Genomic DNA, 21,541 nt, shown 5'->3' on the forward strand with positions numbered 1-21,541 from the left:
TACTTTTATTAAACTAAAAACTTCACCAGTAAAAAACTGACCATTGTAAAAGACCATTTTAAGATCCAATGGCTAATATTTTTTGGTTTTCTTAAGGGAAGGGGAGTTAAGATGGTAGTGAATATACTTAAAATATGCTTGAAAATTTAAATATTCTACCATCTAACGGTTCTTATTCATTTAGATTAATTTTGTATTTATACTTTCTTAAACACTTTCTAGTATATTCTATTTTATTCTACCGGTTGGTATTGCAATAAAATTAATCTTGTGTTTATAAATTACAAACATGCTTATAATTATAAATTTTTATTTGATCAATTAGATTAATAATTAAAAATAACACTACTATTAAGCAAACAAACGCGTAACAAATTATTATTAATTAGAATAATTTATATGGAATTAAAGGTGATCGCTATTTTATAATTACCCTCCAGGGTTGACCAGCGCGTTGTTTGATGCAGTCGGAGTTTTACGTGTACATGCAAACCAGCCAAGCACGGAAGCTTCACGAGCAGAGTTATGACTATGCGCACGATCATTCCCTTCGTGAAGAATGGAGAGAGTCGCGAAAATGGCGTCTTACTCCAACCCAAAATCCATCGCTCTGATTACCACTGGTCTCTTCTTCCTCTACGTTTTGCTGTCTCAGAATCACTTTCCGGACAAGATCGTGGAAGATCTCATCGTTCCAGAGCAAGGCGATGCTCGCCAGTGCCGGAGCCGCGTAGAGTTCCAGTCCTATCGCCGCAAATCGACAGACCCATCGGCGGAAAGCTACTCGCCATCGCCAGCTCTCATCCACCGCCTGCGACGCTACGAGCAAATCCACGCCCGGTGCTCTCGATTGATCCAAGATGATCCAAACGGCGATCACGGCGACTGCCAATTCGTGGTGTGGATCGCGCCATTTGGATCGCAGGGCCTGGGGAACAAGATGCTGGCGATTGCTTCCACTTTTCTCTATGCTCTGCTCACGAACAGAGTTTTACTCATCGCGAGAGATTCGTCCGCAGAGAACATGGATCGATTGTTCTGCGAGCCATTCCCAAAGAGTTCCTGGCTCCTTCCCAGACCCCTGGAGATCCGATTATCCACAGTCAACGATTCATCGCGGATCGGCCATGCCCCGGATCTAAAAATCACTCCTCAGCACTGTCACGATTTCGCGAGCTCGATCAAGTTTCCAGATGTGGCCTACTCGTATCTGTCCGTGGACTACACCCCGGACGATCGAAAATTCTTCTGCAAGGAGCAGCAAAAACTCTTGCAATCGCAGGTAACGTGGCTGTTTCTCCGGTCAAACGTCTACTTTGCTCCGGGATTGTTCTTGGTGGAATCCTTCCGGAGTGATCTCGCGAAGCTCTTCCCCCAGCAGCAGGCGATTTTCCACCACTTGAGCCGCTATCTCTTCCATCCCATCGATCCGGTGTGGGATCGCACAGCGCGGTTCTACGACTCATATCTCGCGCGCGCCGACCGCGTAGTCGGCATCCAAATGAGAGTTCCTCCACACTTGCAAGGAGTTCGTCAAAACCTGGCGGCGGAGGTGTTCCAATGCGCCGTGGAGACAAAGATCCTTCCCAATATCAGCAAGAACAACGTCGCGAGGATCAAGCTCCGCTCCTCGATCAGCTCGCAGCAGCAGCAGATCGCGGCGGTGGTGACTTCGCTGGATGAGCACCACTTTGACGTGCTGCGAGAGATCTACCTCAACTCCTCCACCGCCGATGGATCGATCGTGAGAGTGGAGCAGCCCAGCCACGAGGGGCAGCAGCACACCGGATTTCTCGATCACGATGAGAAGGCTCTCGCGGAGATTTACTTGCTGGGGCTCAGCGATGTGCTGATCACGAGTCCTGGCTCCACTTTCGGCTACATTGGCCAGGGATTAGCCGGGTTGAGGCCTTGGCTTATGTGGGCTGGGCCTGGCTCAGGCAGGGACATTTGCTCCAAGGCAAGAACTATGGATCCTTGCTTCTTTTCGTTTGGGGAGTCTAACTGCGATTGTGGAGAGGCTGTCAAGCTTGACAATGTGGAGCGGTGTCAAGATTGGCCTATAGCGCCTGGTGTTCAACTCAAAACAACTTGAATCTTTATTTATTCTTTTTAGGACATGTAGAGAGTTCTATTGTGTCTTCCAATGTGGACCATTTTGGTATGAATTGTTTGATATGCTACTGATTTCAAGGAAGTTATCTTTCTTTGACGTGGTTATGCCTCCCATTCAACGAGCTTGGATGTTACAAAAAGGAATCCACGACTAAGATGTGCGAGGATAAATTCTAGAACAAGAAATGACATAGCGAAGTCATATCAAGATGTTTAGTGATTCACGTCGTGAAGCCCGTCACTTTGATACGCTCATAGGCACCCACGATCTGTCCAAAAATTATACAAGATGTTACAAACATACATTACGGGTGGGCTCTTGTTTCCATGATGTAAACTCCTGGTGACAAGTTTTCGTGCATGAATGCCTTCTTCGGACTCGGCAGTGCCGCGCCTGCAAGAATGCATCGCGCTGATAACTTCTTCCAGGAGCCTGTCTCAAGCCAAGCAGATCCACAGTCGGGTTTCTTCCAGCAGCCACCGAGGGACTTATCTTATCTTCTCATTCAAATGTATGGGAGATGAACGGGAAGTTGCGAGAAGCGTTGTCATTGTTAGAAAGGATGCCAAGAAACAATTTGGTGTCATACAACTTAATTCTAAGCGCTTTAGCCGCTCAAGGTCTCTTTGACGAAGCAAAGGAATTCTTTGCTAAAATTCCCAATCCAAGCATTATCTCGTGGAATACACTCCTTGCTGCATATACTCCAATTGGGCATCTTGACGAGATCATCATGCTTTACAACCAAATTCCAACAAGGATATAGTCTCAGACACAGCACTCTTGAATGCCTTTTCTGAAAATGGGAAACTTGAGCCAGCAAAGATGGTATTTGATGCAATGGAGGAATGGGACCTTGTGTCAATGAATGCAATGCTAGCGGCATTTTGTGACAGTGGGAGCTCGTTCAATGCCAAGGAGATGCTCAGTTGGATGTGTGCTCGGAATCTTAGCTCTTGGAACTGCGTTCTCCGATCATTTGCTCTTGATGGGGATCTTGACGAGACAAAGAGATTATTTGACAAAATGCCCGAGTGGGACCAAATGTCTTTCAATTTCATGCTTGCGGCATATGTCTCAGGCGGGCATCATGGTCTTGCTAAAGTAATGTACGAAACACTACTTCGTGAGAAAGATTCCTTTTCACACGTCGCCATGCTAAGTGCCTACACTGTACAGTGCAAGGTTGACGATGCAAAGCTTTTGTTTGATAGCATGCCATGCAGGTTTCTTTTTATTTGGAACTCTATGCTTTCGGCATATGCCCAAAACGGTCATCCGGACAATGCAAAACATCATTTTGATGCCATGCCCGAGTGGGACATTGTCGCTTGGACCTCTTTATTATATTCCAGAAATTATCAAATGTGGAGGAAGCGAAGGTGTTGTTTGAGAAGATGCCTGAGCGAGATCTAATCGCATGGAATGCTATGTTTTTAGGACATTCCCAACACAGGCATTTAGAAGACTCAAAGTGCCTGTTTGATTTGATGCCTTCCCACAATATTGTCTCTTACAACACTCTGATGGCAGCTTACTCTCAGCATGGATACATCGAGGATGCCCTCTTGGTCTTCCAGAAAATGAGACACAGGAACTCTATTTCGTGGAACACTCTACTTGTGTCATATGCTCAAAATGGGCATACGAATACTGCAAAGGCGTTTTTCTCAACCTTGCCCGAGCAAAATCTGGTTTCTTGGAATGTAGTAATTGGAATGTATGCTTTAAATGGGCAAACTGCACAATCCTTGGAGCTCTTTAGAAACTGTGTTGCTGATGGTGTCAATCTGGATGATGTATCTTTTACCTCTGCATTGATTGCTTTGAGCCATAGCGGTGAGGTTGACGATTCACTTTTTCTGTTTAAATCAATGATAGCAGACTACTTAGTAACGCCTGGCAAGCAACAATATGGTTGTATCATCTCCTTGTTTGCTCGTGGAGGATATGATAGATCCTGTAAAGAACTCATTGATACAATGCCTTTCTTTCCTGATACTCACGACTGGACGTGCCTGGCAAGTGCCAATAGAATCTACAAATCTAACAGCCTTGGAATGGGGCATCACAATACACGAAAACAAAATGCCAACTAGCAGAAGCATCTCGCATGCTTGGTAACAGAGCAAGCTTAGACTTGGTTGAAAGGTACCTAAGTCATGTCCAACTTCGCCATGTCCTTGTCGGTCTCGCATTCCCCATAGGCTGGAGCTTGTGTCACTGAGCCTTCTCTCACACTCGAGCCACCTCTTCATGCCGCGAAAAATTCCTCACAACTTTGTTCTTCGCACGATCATCGACTGCTCCTACTCTCTCACATGCTTCTCCGGTTCCAGACGGCATTCATTACGAGCATAGCAATGTGATCTTGGTTTACAATTTTGCAGCAATCTCGCGAGCGCATGACGAAGTAGTGCATGAAAGCCTCTTCTTGTGCTGTCAACTCTGATATCGTCGATGGTTGATTCTTGGACTTCAGGCGTCCAAGAAAACAGCCAGCTGCATATTTCTCAAGTGATCACGTCGAATCAGATCCAAAACTCTTTGTTTACCTTGCTGAATCCCCCATCCTTGTAGCGGAAGGTGGTAGCGTCACTTTCTCTAGGTTTGCGCTCGTACGCCACCAGACCCTCGCACCACTAAGTAGAAGCTTGCGTAGGGAACCAGATGGTTTTCAGACTCATGAAGCTCCTCGCTTCCATCAACAAAGAAGTGGAACTTCTCAGCTCTTGGCTGCTGCCTCTTGTGCTCCTCGACAACCTACACTGCCTCTTCCATCTTCTGGATTGGCGATTGCACGAATTACAAATCACTGTATCCCAGAACCTCGTCAAACGGAATAGAGTTGCTTATCCAAGAATATGCATGCGATAAATAAATTTGACGGCTGTAACTTGGGATCTCCGTGTTGTATCTGGTGTTATGAGCAAAAACTTAGCTTCCTCCGTTCTAGTTAACATTTGAAGAAACGAGTGAGCTTACTTGTCCCTGTAGAGAAGATTGAGCTCCGCAGTGGTTAATTAATAAGAGTTCAGCCAATCTTTCCTTGATGCCATCTGGTGGAAACTGCAAGCCACTGCTCTAAAATCAACTTACTCACGCTCTTGGGACCGTAAATGAGATGGTGTACCAAAAATCGCAGACATACCTGCTCACAGTTGCTCTTATGCCTGGAGGTGGCCTTAAACTCAGGCGGCCCATTCCAATGTATGGTAACTTTGTGGACTTGGTTCACTGGCATAATTGTATCACTTCCTTGGCCTCCCGTAATCTCTCTTGAAACCGGGCCAAGGCTCATTAGGGCTTTAGAATTCTGGACATGTCTTCTCTGGACGCATTGCTGGAAAGAGGAGTGTGGCTTCTGGAAACGCCTTGCAGCAGGATTGACACTGTTGGGTTCAGCTTTCAAGACTTGAACAAGTTTGATTTCTGCAAAAATGTGACAAGCAAGACGGAGAAGGAGCCGCACAAGTTCCGTGTGATTCGAGACGACTTGCTGCACCCGACGCTCGGTGGAAACAAAATCAGAAAGCTCGACGCTGTGGTTCCGTTCCTCAAGGACGAGGAAATCACTGATGTGGTACGTACTCTTCTTTTTTTTTTTGTTCTTTCTTTGAAGCGATTTCAATGTCTATCAGGTGACTTGTGGAGGCTGTCAAAAGTGCTCATGCTGCTGCTGTAGGTACGAAAAGAAGACTAAGAATTCTCTAGTTTTATACTTCTTCTTCTTTTCTATCTAACGTGTTTTCTCAGCTCAGCTGTGGCGTGTGCTGAGCATGGGATGTCGGCTCATTTGCTGCTACGAGGTGAAAAACTTGAGGTCACGACTGGATATAACTTGATATCGGAGGTTTATGGAAACGTGGTGTATGTTCCAAGAACCGAGTATGCCGATCGACAAAAAATGTTCAGCTCGCATATGGAACGTGTTGCTTGTTCTGAAGAACCAGTTCTTTGGTTGAATAGCAACTCTATCACCAGAGAAACAATCACTCCTTCAGAAAATTCTAAATTGCTTGAACCCGGAAGAGGAAGAAGAAAATGGGCCGTGCTTGGAGAAGGTGGTGCGAGTGGTCTAGCACCTCTCGGTGTGTGATTTTCAACTTTGATATGTTTGTATCTCTAATATTTTTCATGCGATCTATGATCGGGCTTTATAAGACTTGTGAGATGGCTAAGCGAAAACGAAGTCTTCGAACGAGATGACAAGATCAAAATCGTGGTCGATTCTGGCACTGGAACATCCGCCATTGACCTGGCTCTAGGAATCGCTTTGCTCGGGCATGCTCGAGTTTATATCCTTTTGGTGGTATATATCCTTTCTTCCAGCCTTCACCAGTGGGAGATTGTTGGTGTAATGCTCTCCGGTTCTCGCGACTACTACGAGAGACAAATGAAGAACCTTGTCATTGGTTTTCTTCAGCAGTTTCGCTGCGATCAGTCGGCAGAGGCTTTGAGCTTACCTCTTGTTTGGGAGGAGAGGAAACGAGTACGCAGGTATGATTTATATATAAGCTTGCGAGCTACAGTATAATAGTCTGATAGTACAGGTTTGGAAAGATTTTTGGAGAGATCGGTGCTTGCAAGAGTATAGCCCGACAAACTGGCATTTTGCTAGACCCGATTTACACGTTTTCCCCTTTTTTTCGCTTGATTTTAAGGATCGAAGGACTGGGCATTATGACAAGTTACACCATTGCCAGGCACAGAGAGAAGCAAGGATTAGTTGTTGCAGCCGAGCTACAACAAAAATTTAAAACAATCCATTTTAATTTAAACATCTTTTCATATCGAAGCTGGTTTGTAAATGAGCTTAAGAATTTTTTATGTGGTGCTACAGTTCTCTAGAATTTAAGAATGATTGATCACTTGATCTAGTGTCAATCTTTTCCTCCATAATCAGATTTTACACCTCCGACTACATATTGACAAGCCATTGGAACTCCAGGTTTAATCACTTGTAGCCTTTGAGAAGCTCGTATGCCATCACTCCAAGCCCCTAAACATCCATTGCCTTTGTGTATGACAATCTCCCATATCTCTCGATGAAGATATTCTCAGGAGCCATGTACTTCTTTGTCCCACAGCACTGGCTCATCTCTCTTGGATCGTCGTTTACCACTCCAAATCCACCAATCAGTGGCTCGTCTATGCTTGCATCTTGCAGCTTGGTGAAAACATTCTCCAGCATGAGGTCACGATGGGCAACACCCTTCGACTGAGTGTCTCGGCCAACTTCTTCAGAATCTCGGCTACCTCCTTCTCGCTCAGTGGCCCTTTCATCGCTTGATCCCACAGGCTATGGCCACACAGCTCCATGACTATCGTCCCTTCTTCTCCCTTTTCTCCCTTTTCAGCCCCTGGAGAGAGGTAACTCCAGGAATGGAGCAAAGCTTGGACAAGATCCTTGTTCCCTCTTGGCGCCACTCTCACGCTTAACCATCTTTCCTGCGAATGTTGTGGGCTGTGTTATCAACCGGTCATAAAAAATTAAAGTTCACATGTTACTATCTTTCTATATCCTCAACAACATTATGTAAAGGGTATAATCAACTTCAAATCAATTTGAATCCTCAGATGTGTAACTGCAGTTACAGCTCATTGTAAAGCAAAGAAGATTCATAAATTCCATGTAATGCCCTTAGTGGGCATTTTACAACACTTGATTTTTTAAATTCCCTGCACGTAAGCCTGTCTTTCAGTCCTTGGGGATGTTCCATCTCCTCCGCAACTCTCCCACAGTCCCACTTCATCCAAGCGCCACTGGTTCCGGGGATTTCCATAAAAACCACCTTCATCAGTGGCAGCAAATAGTTCCTCTTTACCTCGGCTCCCTCGAGAGATACTCAATCCTCGAATCCACCACCTTTCTCATCGCACATTCCCTCCATAACCCATAAGACCCTCGTCCTTGTCTAGCATCCTCTTCACACACCACTGGTCTGTTCTTCCTCTACGTTTTGCTGTCTCAGAATTACTTCCCGGACAAGGTCGCGGAGGATCTCATCGTTCCAGAGCAAGGCGATGCTCGCAGCGGCTAGAGTTCCAGTTCTATCGCCGCAAATCCACAGACCCATCGGCGGAAAGCTACTCGCCATCTCCAGCTCTCATCCACCGCGACGTTACGAGCAAATCCACGCCCGGTGCTCTCGATTGATCCAAGATGACCCAAACGGCGGCGAAACAGCCAAGTTACCTGCGATTGGAAGAGTTTTTGCTGCTCCTTGCAGAAGAATTTTCGATCGTCCGAGTTCCTGGCTCCCCGGAGAGCCGATTATTCACAGTCAACGATTCATCGCGCCCGGATCTTCTAAGCACTGTCACGATTTCGCGAACTCGATCAAGTTATCTGTCCGTGGACTACACCTCTTTGGGAATGGCTCGCAAAACAATCGATCCATGTTCTTTGCGGACGAATCTCTCGCGATGAGAAAAACTCTGTTCATGAGCAGAGCATAGAGAAAAGTGGAAGCAATCGCCAGCATCTTGTTCCCCAGGCTCGCGATCCAAATGGCGCTATCCACACCGCGAATTGGGAGTCGCCGTGATCGGTCAAACGTCTACTTCGTTCCGGGATTGTTCTTGGTGGGCAGCAGCAGATCGCGGCGGTGGACGAGCGCCACTTTGACTGAGATCTACCTCAACTCCTCCACCGCCGATGGATCGATCGTGAGAGAGGAGCAGCCCAGCCACGAGGGGCAGCAGCACACCGGATTTCTCGATCACGACGAGAAGGCTCTCGCGGAGATTTATTTTCTGGGTTGCTCCTGGCACCACTTTCGGCTACATTGGCCATGGAATGGAGGCATAACCATGTCAAAGAAAGATAGCTTCCTATATCAAACAATTCATACCAAAACTCTCTACATGTCCTAAAAAGAATGGATTAAGATTCAAGTTGGTTTGAGTTAAACACCAGGCGCTATAGCTTGACATCTCCATAATCGCAGTTAGACTCCCCAAACGAAAAGAAGCAAGGATCCATAGTTCTTGCCTTGGAGCAAACATCCCCACCTGATCCAGGCCCAGCGCACATAAGCCAGGGCCTCAACCCGGTTAATCCCTGAGCTTGGATGTTACAAAAAAGAATCCACGATTAAGATGTGCGAGGATAAATTTATAGCAAGAAATGGCATAGCTTCTGTAATTATCATTCACATGATAGACGTTTTTCAATTTATAAGATTTGCATGATGGGTGATTCTCCTCTTTTTGTTTCCATGGCCGTGCAAGTTGTAGTTCCAGTGGGATCAAACTCCTGGTGAAGTTTTCGTGTATGAATGTCTTCTTTGGACTCAGCAGTGCCAAGCCTGCAAGAATGATCGCGTTGATAACTTCTTCCAGGAGCCTGTCTCAAGCCAAGCTGATCCAAAGTTGGGTTTCTTCCAGCAGCCACCAAGGGACTTTTCTGTCGAATCTTCACATGAAATGTATGGGAGATGTGAACGTGTGGCTGTCTCTCGCTCGGTCTTCGATGCTGTAGAACTCACTTGGAATTTGATGCTGTCAGCATATGCCAAGAACGGGCATTTGCAGAGGGCTAAAGAGGTTTACGACTCCATGCCTGGGAAGGACTTAGTTTCATGCAATGGAATGCTTGCTGCGTACTCTCAGGCCGGGAAACTGGGTGATGCTGTCGAGTTTTTTCGAGTGAAGAGTCTTAGCTAACCGAAGCAGGGACAACACTGTGTATATTGTTGGAGGCAAGCTGCCAGTGGTCGTCTCTGCGATGTGCTGGTTGAGTTTAGGCTTGGCTGCCTGTTTCGCTGATGCCCAATTCTGGAATATGTGTAAGGTTCTGGTTTCCTTGCTCAAACCATGGATGGTGATTACAACCTGAAAGAAGAGTGGCACTTCGCTTGGATGGCACACGTATGTTTTTGTGCAAGGTCGTCAAGGACTCAGCATCCTAAGGTGGCAACACGCATGTCAATGAGGGTTCTTCTGCCTTCAAGCCCGATTCCTTTAATTCGAGGTTATAAACAGAAATTCTTTTAATTAATTAAGGACTAATTTAGAGTCTTAGAACAATATAAGTTTAAATCCTTTTAACGAGAAAAGCTCAGACAAATGGATGTTCGGGCAAAGTGGCGGCAAGCTGTGAAGCAAGCCATCAAGGTCTAAGTTCTTCTCTAGTGAGTTGTTATATAAGATCAATGGGTAAAGGTCTGGATACTCTCAAACGGCTACTGGCTTGAAGCTGTGAGTAGCTTTCAGAGTTTCTGGTTCTTAATCCCTATTGCCACAGGTTGATGAAATACGCCCCTCTGCACATACTTTGAATAAATGTGGCTGGTTGGACAAGTCTTTTTTCAGATCGTTCTTAGGTTAAAGTTGAAGAAGTCATATTATAAGTGACAGAAAAGTTGAATCTAGATCCAGTAAGTTTCATCCAAATATGCACGTAAAATTGGCCTCTTCATGACAAACAGGAAGAAAGGGGTAGATTTTGAGGTGAAGGGAAACTGGTCTATAAGGCAACTGGCATTCCTGTCCATGAAACTTATCCTCCTACATTCTTGTTTGTAATGGATCCAAATGGGATATATGCTGCATCCCTATTATTCTATACAAATTCGTCTCTTCCTTCCAGAAAAAAGATGGTTACCAGCAAGACTCCTCTGCATACATTCAACATTCCTGCTGCTCTTATGGCTCCAGCTGCTACAAAACTTGAATGATAAAGGCAAGAGATTTTTTATTTTCAAATGATTGTGACCAAAGGTATATATATTGTTTCAGAGTGTGCGACTATTGAATTGAAAAAGCATATTCTAGCATATATTCTTAATCCAATGACTAAGCTCCTTAACCCTACTTGGATTTAGCTCATGAAACTAAGCAGTGTATTCTATGAAACTATATTAAACTTTTGGTCGTTGAAATAAGGAATATCCATGCCTACTTTAGGAGCTCACTTTTTCCTTTTTCTTTTTCTTTTATATATATAGTTATAATATTTTTATAAAAATATTTTTTAACAAAAGACAAATTTCTCATATATTAGAGTATAAACCTATGAAATTTTTTTTTAAATAAAATTTTCTATTTTTAATTAAAAATATAGTTTATGGAAGAGCAACTGTAGAATGGGGTAATAATAACACACTTACTGAAAATGAAATTAACCTTATAATTAATAATGGATTTTTAGATCTTTTAACTCACATTAAAAATTATCATTCATATTCAAGAAATTTTAAGAATTTAACTGTTTTAAATATTGGTAGGGGTGTATTTGCTGTAAGAATTGAGCGTGTGGATGGAGAGCCACCATATTGTTCAACTGGTCAAACTGAAAATACAATTATTGGCATGAGAATCAAAGAAGCTGTTAGGTACTTAATCAATACATATAGTACTACAATGATTGCAGCAAAATCTGATGTATGCAAAATTATATCTCAAAATTATATAATTCAATATTCAGTAGTATTTTGGTGGAGACTAACCTTAAGTAAAGTTAATAGTTTGTTTACATCTTATCTTTCATATGATAATTGTGATACTACCTTAACTACTTTAAATGCTGGTTTTTCAGACCATGTGTTATATACAGGCCAATTTTTGGTATCCCCAAATCGCAAAAATGTGTTATTAATAGAAATAAATTGTAAAGTTTCACTTTATTCAGGAAAAAATTTACTATGGAGATCTGATATCACATTTGATTTTATTGGTCAATGTAAGCTTGATCTTCAAAAAGATGGGAATTTGGTATTATATACTGATAAGAAAATAAAAATGTGGTCAATTGATCATTATTGTTATAATCAACCAGATTGTATATTTCTTACTTATCTTAGTTTATTAAATAATTGCAACTTAGTAATTTATGAGGCTAATAGTCCAAATGCTATTTGGTGGGAAACAAAAACTACTAATCATTTTGGTTGTTTAAAATAATACTTATTATGTTGTAATTTATATTAGTCATGTAAAACCTTATTAAGTGCAATTCAATTTAGTATCTAAATGAAAATTAGAGGGACCAAGAGTGAATTAAATTGCATGCAAGGTCTTTTCTCTTTTGTTGTGCTCTGAGTGGAATATCATATTCAGATCTAATGCTTCCATCATTCCTTGCCATGTAGAACCATCCAACTTAAAATTTAATACTTCCATCATTTTTTACCAAATCTCTATTAGAGTGAGTGAAAGGCATCAAAACCATGATTGGAACTTTTATTAAATGTTTTTGGAATTCTTTGTATAAGCTATTGTTGAATAGCTTTATTTAATATAATTTCTTTTTATTGAGCATGAAAAGCATAATAAAATTCTAGCTATAATACGGTTAACCAAGGACAATATGGTAGGGACAAGAAAAAGAAAAAGAAATGTGTAAAATATATGGTTATTATCTTGGTATGATCTTCATGTCTCAAGATTTTTAATACGTGGAGTCCAAGTGACAAAAGCTAGTTCGTTGATACTACAAGCTTTAGCCAGTTTGGCTATGAAATTAGCTATATCACATCAACCTTAGAATGAGCTTCATACCCGAAGAGCTGTCTACTCACACAAGGTAACGGTGCTTCATCTATATTTGTCTTCTCCCTTAGATGAGCTTTGGTGTAGAAGTTTTGACTAAACTACCCTAAGTTTCTTCACAGCTGGATGGCTAGAGTGTGGAGTGCTTCTCTTCCCTCCACAACAACTTGTGATATTGGCAGTAGCCCGTGTGGTGCTACAGTTCTCTAGAATCCAAGGATGATTGATCACTTGGTCTAGTTTCAATCTCTTCCTGGGATCCAAGTCCAGCATGCCCATAATCAGATTTTTCGCCTCTGGTGACAGATTGGCAGGCCACTGGAACTCCCCCTCGCGCAGCAAATGCATCTCCAGGTTCGATCGCTGGTAGCCCTTGAGGAGTTCGTATGCGATCACTCCAAGCCCCCAAACATCCACCGCCTTCGTGTAAGACAGCCCATATCTCTCGACAAAGATAAGCTCGGGAGCCATGTACTTCTCAGTCCCGCAGCTCTGGCTCATCTCTCTGGCATCGTCGGTCGCCACTCCAAAATCCCCAATCACTGGCCTGATCGTGCTTGCATCTTGCAGCTTGGTGAAAACGTTCTCCAGCTTGAGATCGCGATGGACAACACCACTCGAGTGGACGCCCTTGAGTGTCTCAGCCAGCTCCTTAACGATCTCGGCTACCTCCTCCTCCCTCAGTGGCCCTTTCATCGCTAGATCGCGCAGGCTAGGGCCACAAAGTTCCATGACCATCGTCCCAAAGCAACGCCCGCCAACCTTCCTCTCCCTCCTCAGCCCATGGAGGAAGACAACTCCAGGAATGGGGCGAAGCTTGTCCAAGATCCTTGTCTCCCTCTCGGCACAACTCTCCGACTTAAACATCTTTCCTGCGTACCTATGGCGGTTGCGGGCTGCGTCGCTCAGCAAGTAGACTTGGCCCTGTCCTCCATGCCCCAACTTCTCGTGTCTGATGTACCACTTGAGAAGCTCGCCACACTCGTCATCTCTAAACTCGCCATCCTCGAGCGCCATCTTCCCCTTTTTCTCGCTTGGTTTTAAGAAAACCTAGCTTCCCACAACAGGTTTAATGATCGCGAAAAGGCCATTACTTTTATTAAACTAAAAACTTCACCAGTAAAAAACTGACCATTGTAAAAGACCATTTTAAGATCCAATGGCTAATATTTTTTGGTTTTCTTAAGGGAAGGGGAGTTAAGATGGTAGTGAATATACTTAAAATATGCTTGAAAATTTAAATATTCTACCATCTAACGGTTCTTATTCATTTAGATTAATTTTGTATTTATACTTTCTTAAACACTTTCTAGTATATTCTATTTTATTCTACCGGTTGGTATTGCAATAAAATTAATCTTGTGTTTATAAATTACAAACATGCTTATAATTATAAATTTTTATTTGATCAATTAGATTAATAATTAAAAATAACACTACTATTAAGCAAACAAACGCGTAACAAATTATTATTAATTAGAATAATTTATATGGAATTAAAGGTGATCGCTATTTTATAATTACCCTCCAGGGTTGACCAGCGCGTTGTTTGATGCAGTCGGAGTTTTACGTGTACATGCAAACCAGCCAAGCACGGAAGCTTCACGAGCAGAGTTATGACTATGCGCACGATCATTCCCTTCGTGAAGAATGGAGAGAGTCGCGAAAATGGCGTCTTACTCCAACCCAAAATCCATCGCTCTGATTACCACTGGTCTCTTCTTCCTCTACGTTTTGCTGTCTCAGAATCACTTTCCGGACAAGATCGTGGAAGATCTCATCGTTCCAGAGCAAGGCGATGCTCGCCAGTGCCGGAGCCGCGTAGAGTTCCAGTCCTATCGCCGCAAATCGACAGACCCATCGGCGGAAAGCTACTCGCCATCGCCAGCTCTCATCGTTCCAGAGCAAGGCGATGCTCGCCAGTGCCGGAGCCGCGTAGAGTTCCAGTCCTATCGCCGCAAATCGACAGACCCATCGGCGGAAAGCTACTCGCCATCGCCAGCTCTCATCCACCGCCTGCGACGCTACGAGCAAATCCACGCCCGGTGCTCTCGATTGATCCAAGATGATCCAAACGGCGATCACGGCGACTGCCAATTCGTGGTGTGGATCGCGCCATTTGGATCGCAGGGCCTGGGGAACAAGATGCTGGCGATTGCTTCCACTTTTCTCTATGCTCTGCTCACGAACAGAGTTTTACTCATCGCGAGAGATTCGTCCGCAGAGAACATGGATCGATTGTTCTGCGAGCCATTCCCAAAGAGTTCCTGGCTCCTTCCCAGACCCCTGGAGATCCGATTATCCACAGTCAACGATTCATCGCGGATCGGCCATGCCCCGGATCTAAAAATCACTCCTCAGCACTGTCACGATTTCGCGAGCTCGATCAAGTTTCCAGATGTGGCCTACTCGTATCTGTCCGTGGACTACACCCCGGACGATCGAAAATTCTTCTGCAAGGAGCAGCAAAAACTCTTGCAATCGCAGGTAACGTGGCTGTTTCTCCGGTCAAACGTCTACTTTGCTCCGGGATTGTTCTTGGTGGAATCCTTCCGGAGTGATCTCGCGAAGCTCTTCCCCCAGCAGCAGGCGATTTTCCACCACTTGAGCCGCTATCTCTTCCATCCCATCGATCCGGTGTGGGATCGCACAGCGCGGTTCTACGACTCATATCTCGCGCGCGCCGACCGCGTAGTCGGCATCCAAATGAGAGTTCCTCCACACTTGCAAGGAGTTCGTCAAAACCTGGCGGCGGAGGTGTTCCAATGCGCCGTGGAGACAAAGATCCTTCCCAATATCAGCAAGAACAACGTCGAGAGGATCAAGCTCCGCTCCTCGATCAGCTCGCAGCAGCAGCAGATCGCGGCGGTGGTGACTTCGCTGGATGAGCACCACTTTGACGTGCTGCGAGAGATCTACCTCAACTCCTCCACCGCCGATGGATCGATCGTGAGAGTGGAGCAGCCCAGCCACGAGGGGCAGCAGCACACCGGATTTCTCGATCACGATGAGAAGGCTCTCGCGGAGATTTACTTGCTGGGGCTCAGCGATGTGCTGATCACGAGTCCTGGCTCCACTTTCGGCTACATTGGCCAGGGATTAGCCGGGTTGAGGCCTTGGCTTATGTGGGCTGGGCCTGGCTCAGGCAGGGACATTTGCTCCAAGGCAAGAACTATGGATCCTTGCTTCTTTTCGTTTGGGGAGTCTAACTGCGATTGTGGAGAGGCTGTCAAGCTTGACAATGTGGAGCGGTGTCAAGATTGGCCTATAGCGCCTGGTGTTCAACTCAAAACAACTTGAATCTTTATCCATTCTTTTTAGGACATGTAGAGAGTTATATTGTGTCTTCCAATGTGGACCATTTTGGTATGAATTGTTTGATATGCAACTGATTTCAAGGAAGTTATCTTTCTTTGACGTGGTTATGCCTCCCATTCAACGAGCTTGGATGTTACAACAAGGAATCCACGACTAAGATGTGCAAGGATAAATTCTAGAACGAGAAATCACATAGCAAAGTCATATCAAGATGTTAGTGATTCACGTCGTGAAGCCCGCCACTTTGATACGCTCATAGGCACCCACGATCTGTCAAAAAATTATACAAGATGTTACAAACAAGCAGTTCTTGTTTCCATGATGTAAGTTGTTGTTCCAGTGGGATCAAACTCCTGGTGACAAGTTTTCGTGTATGAGTGTCTTCCTCGGACTTGGCTGCAAGAATGCATCGCGCTGATAACTTCTTCCAGGAGCCTGTCTCAAGCCAAGCAGATCCACAGTCAGGTTTCTTCCAGCAGCCACCAAGGGACTTTTCTGTCGGATCTTCACATCAAATGTATGGGAGATGTGGAAGTGTGGCCGATGCTCGCTCAGTCTTCGATGCTGTGGTCGCCAAGAACTCCTTCACTTGGAACTTGATGCTGTCAGCATATGCCAAGAACGGGCATTTGCAGAGGGCTAAAGAGGTTTACGACTCCATGCCTGGGAAGGACTTAGTTTCATGCAATGGAATTCTTGCTGCGTACTCTCAGGCCGGGAAACTGGGTGATGCTGTCGGGTTTTTTCGAGCGAAGAACCGAAGCAGGGACAACACTGTGTATATTGTTGGAGGCAAGCTGCCAGTGGTCGTCTCTGCGATGTGCTGGTAGAGTTTGGGCTTGGCTGTGATGCCCGATTCTTGAAGGTTTTGGATTTATGTGTAAGGTTCTGGTTTCCTTGCTCAAACCATGGATGGTGATTACAACATGAAAGAAGAGTGGCACTTTGCTTGGATGGACGGCGCACGTATGTTTCTGTGCAAGGCCTCGTCAAGGACTCGGGATCCTAGTGTGATGATCACACTCACATGCAAATCCGAGAGAATCTAGCAAGGTGGCAACACGCATATCAATGAGGGTTCTTCTAAGCCTTTAATTCGAGGTTATAAACAGAAATTCTTTTAAATAATTAAGGACTAATTTAGATTCTTAGAACATTCTTTAATTCGAAATTCTTTTAAATAATTAAGGACTAATTTAGAGAAAAGCTCAGACGAATGGAGCTGTGAAGCAAGCTCTAAGTTCTTCTCTAGTGAGTTGTTATATAAGATCAATGGCTTGCCAGATTGGTAAGGTCTGGATACTCTCAAGAAGCTACTGGCTTGAAGCTGTGAGTAGCTTTCAGAGTTTCTGGTTCTTAATCCCTATTGCCACATGTTGATAAATTACTCCCCTCTGCACATACTTTGAATAAATGTGGCTGGTCGGACAAGTCTTTTTTAAGATTGTTCTTAGGTTAAAGTCGAAAATCGAAGTTATTTTATATAAGTGACAGAAAAGTTGAATCTATATCCAGTAAGTTTCATCCAAATATGCACATAAAATTGGCCTCTTCATGACAAACAGGAAGAAAGGGGGTATATGTGAGGTGATAATCCAAGAAGGGAAACTGGTCTATAAGGCAACTGGCATTCCTATCCATGAAACTTATTCTCCTACATTCTTGTTTGTAATGGATCCAAATGGGATATATGCTGCTGAGGTAGGCATCCCTATTATTCTATACAAATTCGTCTCTTCCTTCCAGAAAAACGATGGTTACCAGCAAGACTCCTCTGCATACATTCATCATTCCTCCTGCTCTTATGGCTCCAGCTGCTACAAAACTTGAATGATAAAGGCAAGAGATTTTTTATTTTCAAATGATTGTGACCAAAGGTATATATATTGTTCAGAGTGTGCCAATGGACATTATAAACCAAATTCCTCAACCTTGCACAACTTCCTTGACAAGTTGAGGAAAAGAGGTGTTAATATAGCCTTGGGGAGAATTTCTACTTTAAGTTACAAATTTTTTCTTTCTAATTTGCCAATTTACTTTGTCTATTCAACTGCTTCAATTAATTTCCTTTGCCAAGATTCCCATTAATTATAACTATTGATTTGAAAAAGCATATTCCAACATATATTTTTAATCTAATGACTAGCTCCTTAACCCTACTTGGATTTAGCTACTGCATGAGCAATAGCCATCAAGATTACAATTAGGCTAAATGGATTTAAACTATTCTATGAAACTATATAGTCATTGAAATAGAGAATATCCATGCCCTACTTTAGGAGCTCACTTTTTTCTTTTTCTTTTTATTTCTGAAATATATTTATAATAAAATTTAATTGAATATTTAAAAATATTATAATACTTTTATAAAAACATTTTTTAACAAAAGACACAAATTTATTATATATTAGAGCTATGAGTGCTTGGAATATAGAAAGGAAATACAGAAAATGTGCATATCCATTAGCCCAAAAAACCCTAATTTATATATAGAAGTGAGTGGTCGAGATTGAAATCAATCTGACAGCTACCAAAATCCCACTATGCTAATATTAGTTATGGCATCATAACCATACACTTGGACCTCACATCATCCCCTCCTCTCGGAATAATGGAAGACCATCAAGGTTCTTTTGTAGATGGGCCAGGATTAGGAGGAACGCCAAGAGGAGGCATTAGCGGATCAGTAGGTGGTATTAATTGCTTCTGATCCCTTAGTATGAAGCATTTCAACCATTGCACATACACAATCTTTGGAGGATTGGTTTGTTGGACATCATGATGAACCTTATAAACTTGTGGTCCAATTTGCTACAACACCCGATACGGTCCTTTCCACTAAGCAAGGATCCCCTTAAATAAACCACGTACCGTAAGATGGGGAAAACGAACTAACACTAAGTCATTCACTTTGTACTTTGCAGGTGGATTATGATGGGAGTTATAGTACCATTGTTGTCCCACTTGTATGCGGTCTAAGTGTTCAACAGACTCTGCTCGGACAAGTGGAAGAATGCTCGTTAAATATTGATCCCATGACCTAGCATCGGCAGCTCGTGGCAATTGTGAAGGTAAACCCAGCTTTGTTGGTAATTTTGGATCATGACTATATAAAAGTTTATATGGTGAAACACCAATAGAACTCTGCACCTCTGTGATATATGCATACCGAAGAGACGGCAAATAACCATCCCAATCCAAATGTTGAAAGTTCATGTACTTCACGATCATTCCTTTGAATGTCCGAACGAGCCGTTCCACCAAACCGTCTAACTGTGGATGATAAACACTTATGAAAGTGTGGCATATCCCCAACCGAGACATCAGAACATGAAATGCCTCAGCCATAAATGCGGGACCATTATCCAAAAGAATCCGCTCCGGACAAAAATGCTGGAATACCACTCAATTGAGGAGGAAGTATCCAATAGCAGTTGCAGAGGCACTAGCAAGAGCATCAACTTCCACCCAACGAATCAAGTAGTTAGAAGCAATAATAACATACTTATTGCCAATAGTTGATCATGAAAAAAATTCCCATAAAATCAAACACCACCAACTCAAATGGACAGGAAACTGTAATTGACTCCAATGGTCTTTTCGAAGCATGAGGGGGAGTATTATAGGCTTGGCACCAAATGCAAATATGCACATACTGGATAACATCACGTTGCAACTCCGGCCAATAGAAAAACCTGCACAACTTTTCGATCACATAACAATGTCCTATATACCCGCCTAGAACAGGAGAATCATAATAGGCATGGAGAAAATGTGGAATAAATACAAAAAGCACCACCAGCCGTAAAGGATCATTAGGATCCATCCCTACAAAATAAAGAAGGCCGTCCTTAAAGTGATATTGAGAATATAAAGGCTGGAATGGCAAGTCATCAGCAAGTGATGCAGAATTCTCAAACCCATCTCAAATCCTTCGAATCCATGGCTTAATCTTTTGAGCCTCGCGAACCTTATCAAGAAGAGGTAGATCGTGCTCTACCTCTTGTGGACACTAAACGTCAGTACAATAACCATCGATGGCACAGAATCCTCGTCTAGAAAATCCATAGATGCTGAAACAATAGGCTCGTCAGAAACATGAGAAGAGAGCGGAGAAGGAAGAGGAGCTCATCAACATTAGCCATAGAACTCCCTGGGTGATGAACAACATCAAAATCATATATCTGAAGCTTCAAAGCCCACCGAGCAATACGACCAACCAGATTCTTTCATTTCAACAATGAAGTAACAATAGCATGATCACCTTTAAGTAACGTCCAAGAACTATATAGATATGCATGAAGTTTTTCAAAACCCCAAACTACTGCTAAACACTCCTTCTCTGTCGTGGAATAATTCACTTTCGCTGGTTGTAATGTACAGCTTATATATGCAATGGGATGGCGCTAACTAGGCACACTCGAGCTCTCTTGCATCAACAAACCTTCAAGACCAATATCAAAAGCATCCACGCGCAAAATAAAAGGTCAAGTGTAGTCGGGATATACCAAAACCGGAGGAGTTATCAAGAGCTCTTTGAGATTCATGAACGCTAGCTCACAATCCGGAGACCAGATGAAAGATGATGTTGATGACTTCAGCAATGCTCGCAATGGTGTAGTGCGATAAAAAAGATGATCCACAAAATGACTGAGATACTGCACCTTGCCCAGGAAGCACTGCACATCATTTATACACTTCGAAGTAGGGAACTTTAGAACAATCACAAGTTTGTCAAGATCAACTTGAAAACCCTCACAAGAAAATACAGTACCCAAGATAAATTGTGTCCTTAGACCCAAACACGCACTTCAACCACTTCAGCTTTAAATAAACCTCCCGTAGTTGATCCAATACTTTACAAACATCACGAACGTGCTCCTCCCATGTCCCCTCTGACTTGATCAAAACATCATCAATGAAGTCAATAGTCACCTCTGGTATATCGCAAAGAACCTCATCCATCATCCGCTGAAAAGTTGCTAGAGCATTGTTCAAACCAAACGGTATCACCAAAAACTTGTACAAACCAAATGATGTACAGAAAGCAGTCTTAGAAATATCTTCTTTAGCCATTAGTACTTGCCTACCCAGAAGCAAGATCAAGCTTGGTGAACTAATGACTTCGCCCTAAACGATCTAAGCGATTAGCAGTGTGAGGAAGAGGGTACACATCCGGGATCTTCACTTCATTTAATGGACAATAGTCAATGCAAAAACGAATACTCCCATTAGGCTTCGTCACAAGATGAGGTTCACATGCCCAAGGACTCCACGAATTTCGAATAACACCCTTCTCCAACATCTCTTTGACGTTTGCATATAAAATCTTGACCTCTTTGGGTAACCGACGACGAACAGGGACCTTGATTGGACGAGCATCCACGGTTGGAATCGGATGAATTGTGGCAATCTTGGCCCCAGACGACAAGTCAAATTTAAAGAGATCAAAATACTCCTTCATGAGCTGGTCAACTGCTGCAACACAAAGATCGTCGGAGGGATCGGAAAAAGAAAGAGCAAAACAAGATGGAAACATAGGAGGAAATAGTGGATGGACAAAAGTAATGGAAGCAGAGGTAGAAATAAAAGGACGAAGAGGTAAAGAAG

At 43.3% G+C, this 21,541-nt stretch overlaps 5 protein-coding genes across 5 annotated transcripts; 4 read left to right on the forward strand and 1 right to left on the reverse strand.

The window, feature by feature from the left end:
* Positions 1–488: 488 nt before the first annotated feature.
* LOC112349540 (probable fucosyltransferase 8) lies at positions 489–2,102 on the forward strand. The gene has a single exon (XM_024684121.1). The coding sequence runs from the start codon at positions 560–562 to the stop codon at positions 2,093–2,095; it is 1,536 nt and encodes a 511-aa protein (XP_024539889.1). The 5' UTR covers positions 489–559; the 3' UTR covers positions 2,096–2,102.
* Positions 2,103–2,941: 839 nt separating this feature from the next.
* Positions 2,942–4,962, forward strand: LOC9633828 (pentatricopeptide repeat-containing protein At4g02750). The gene is made up of 4 exons (XM_002979125.2): positions 2,942–3,301; positions 3,472–4,137; positions 4,324–4,481; positions 4,599–4,962. The coding sequence occupies exons 1-4, from the start codon at positions 2,942–2,944 to the stop codon at positions 4,960–4,962; spliced, it is 1,548 nt and encodes a 515-aa protein (XP_002979171.2).
* A 319-nt stretch (positions 4,963–5,281) lies between these two features.
* On the forward strand, positions 5,282–6,450 carry LOC9660358 (D-cysteine desulfhydrase 2, mitochondrial). Its single transcript, XM_024684126.1, is given in 4 exon segments — positions 5,282–5,699; positions 5,758–5,778; positions 5,780–5,801; positions 5,878–6,450. Coding segments are annotated over 4 exon segments (642 nt in total). The 5' UTR covers positions 5,282–5,438; the 3' UTR covers positions 6,216–6,450.
* Positions 6,451–12,709: 6,259 nt separating this feature from the next.
* Positions 12,710–13,630, reverse strand: LOC9633829 (calcium/calmodulin-dependent protein kinase type 1). Its single transcript, XM_002979278.2, has one exon. The coding sequence runs from the start codon at positions 13,628–13,630 to the stop codon at positions 12,710–12,712; it is 921 nt and encodes a 306-aa protein (XP_002979324.2).
* Positions 13,631–14,281: 651 nt separating this feature from the next.
* LOC112349564 (probable fucosyltransferase 8) lies at positions 14,282–15,913 on the forward strand. The gene has a single exon (XM_024684176.1). It carries the CDS (start codon positions 14,282–14,284, stop codon positions 15,911–15,913), a length of 1,632 nt encoding a protein of 543 aa, XP_024539944.1.
* Positions 15,914–21,541: the final 5,628 nt, after the last annotated feature.

The sequence above is a fragment of the Selaginella moellendorffii genome, unplaced genomic scaffold (assembly GCF_000143415.4).
Source record: "Selaginella moellendorffii unplaced genomic scaffold, v1.0 SELMOscaffold_40, whole genome shotgun sequence".
NCBI lineage: Eukaryota > Viridiplantae > Streptophyta > Lycopodiopsida > Selaginellales > Selaginellaceae > Selaginella > Selaginella moellendorffii.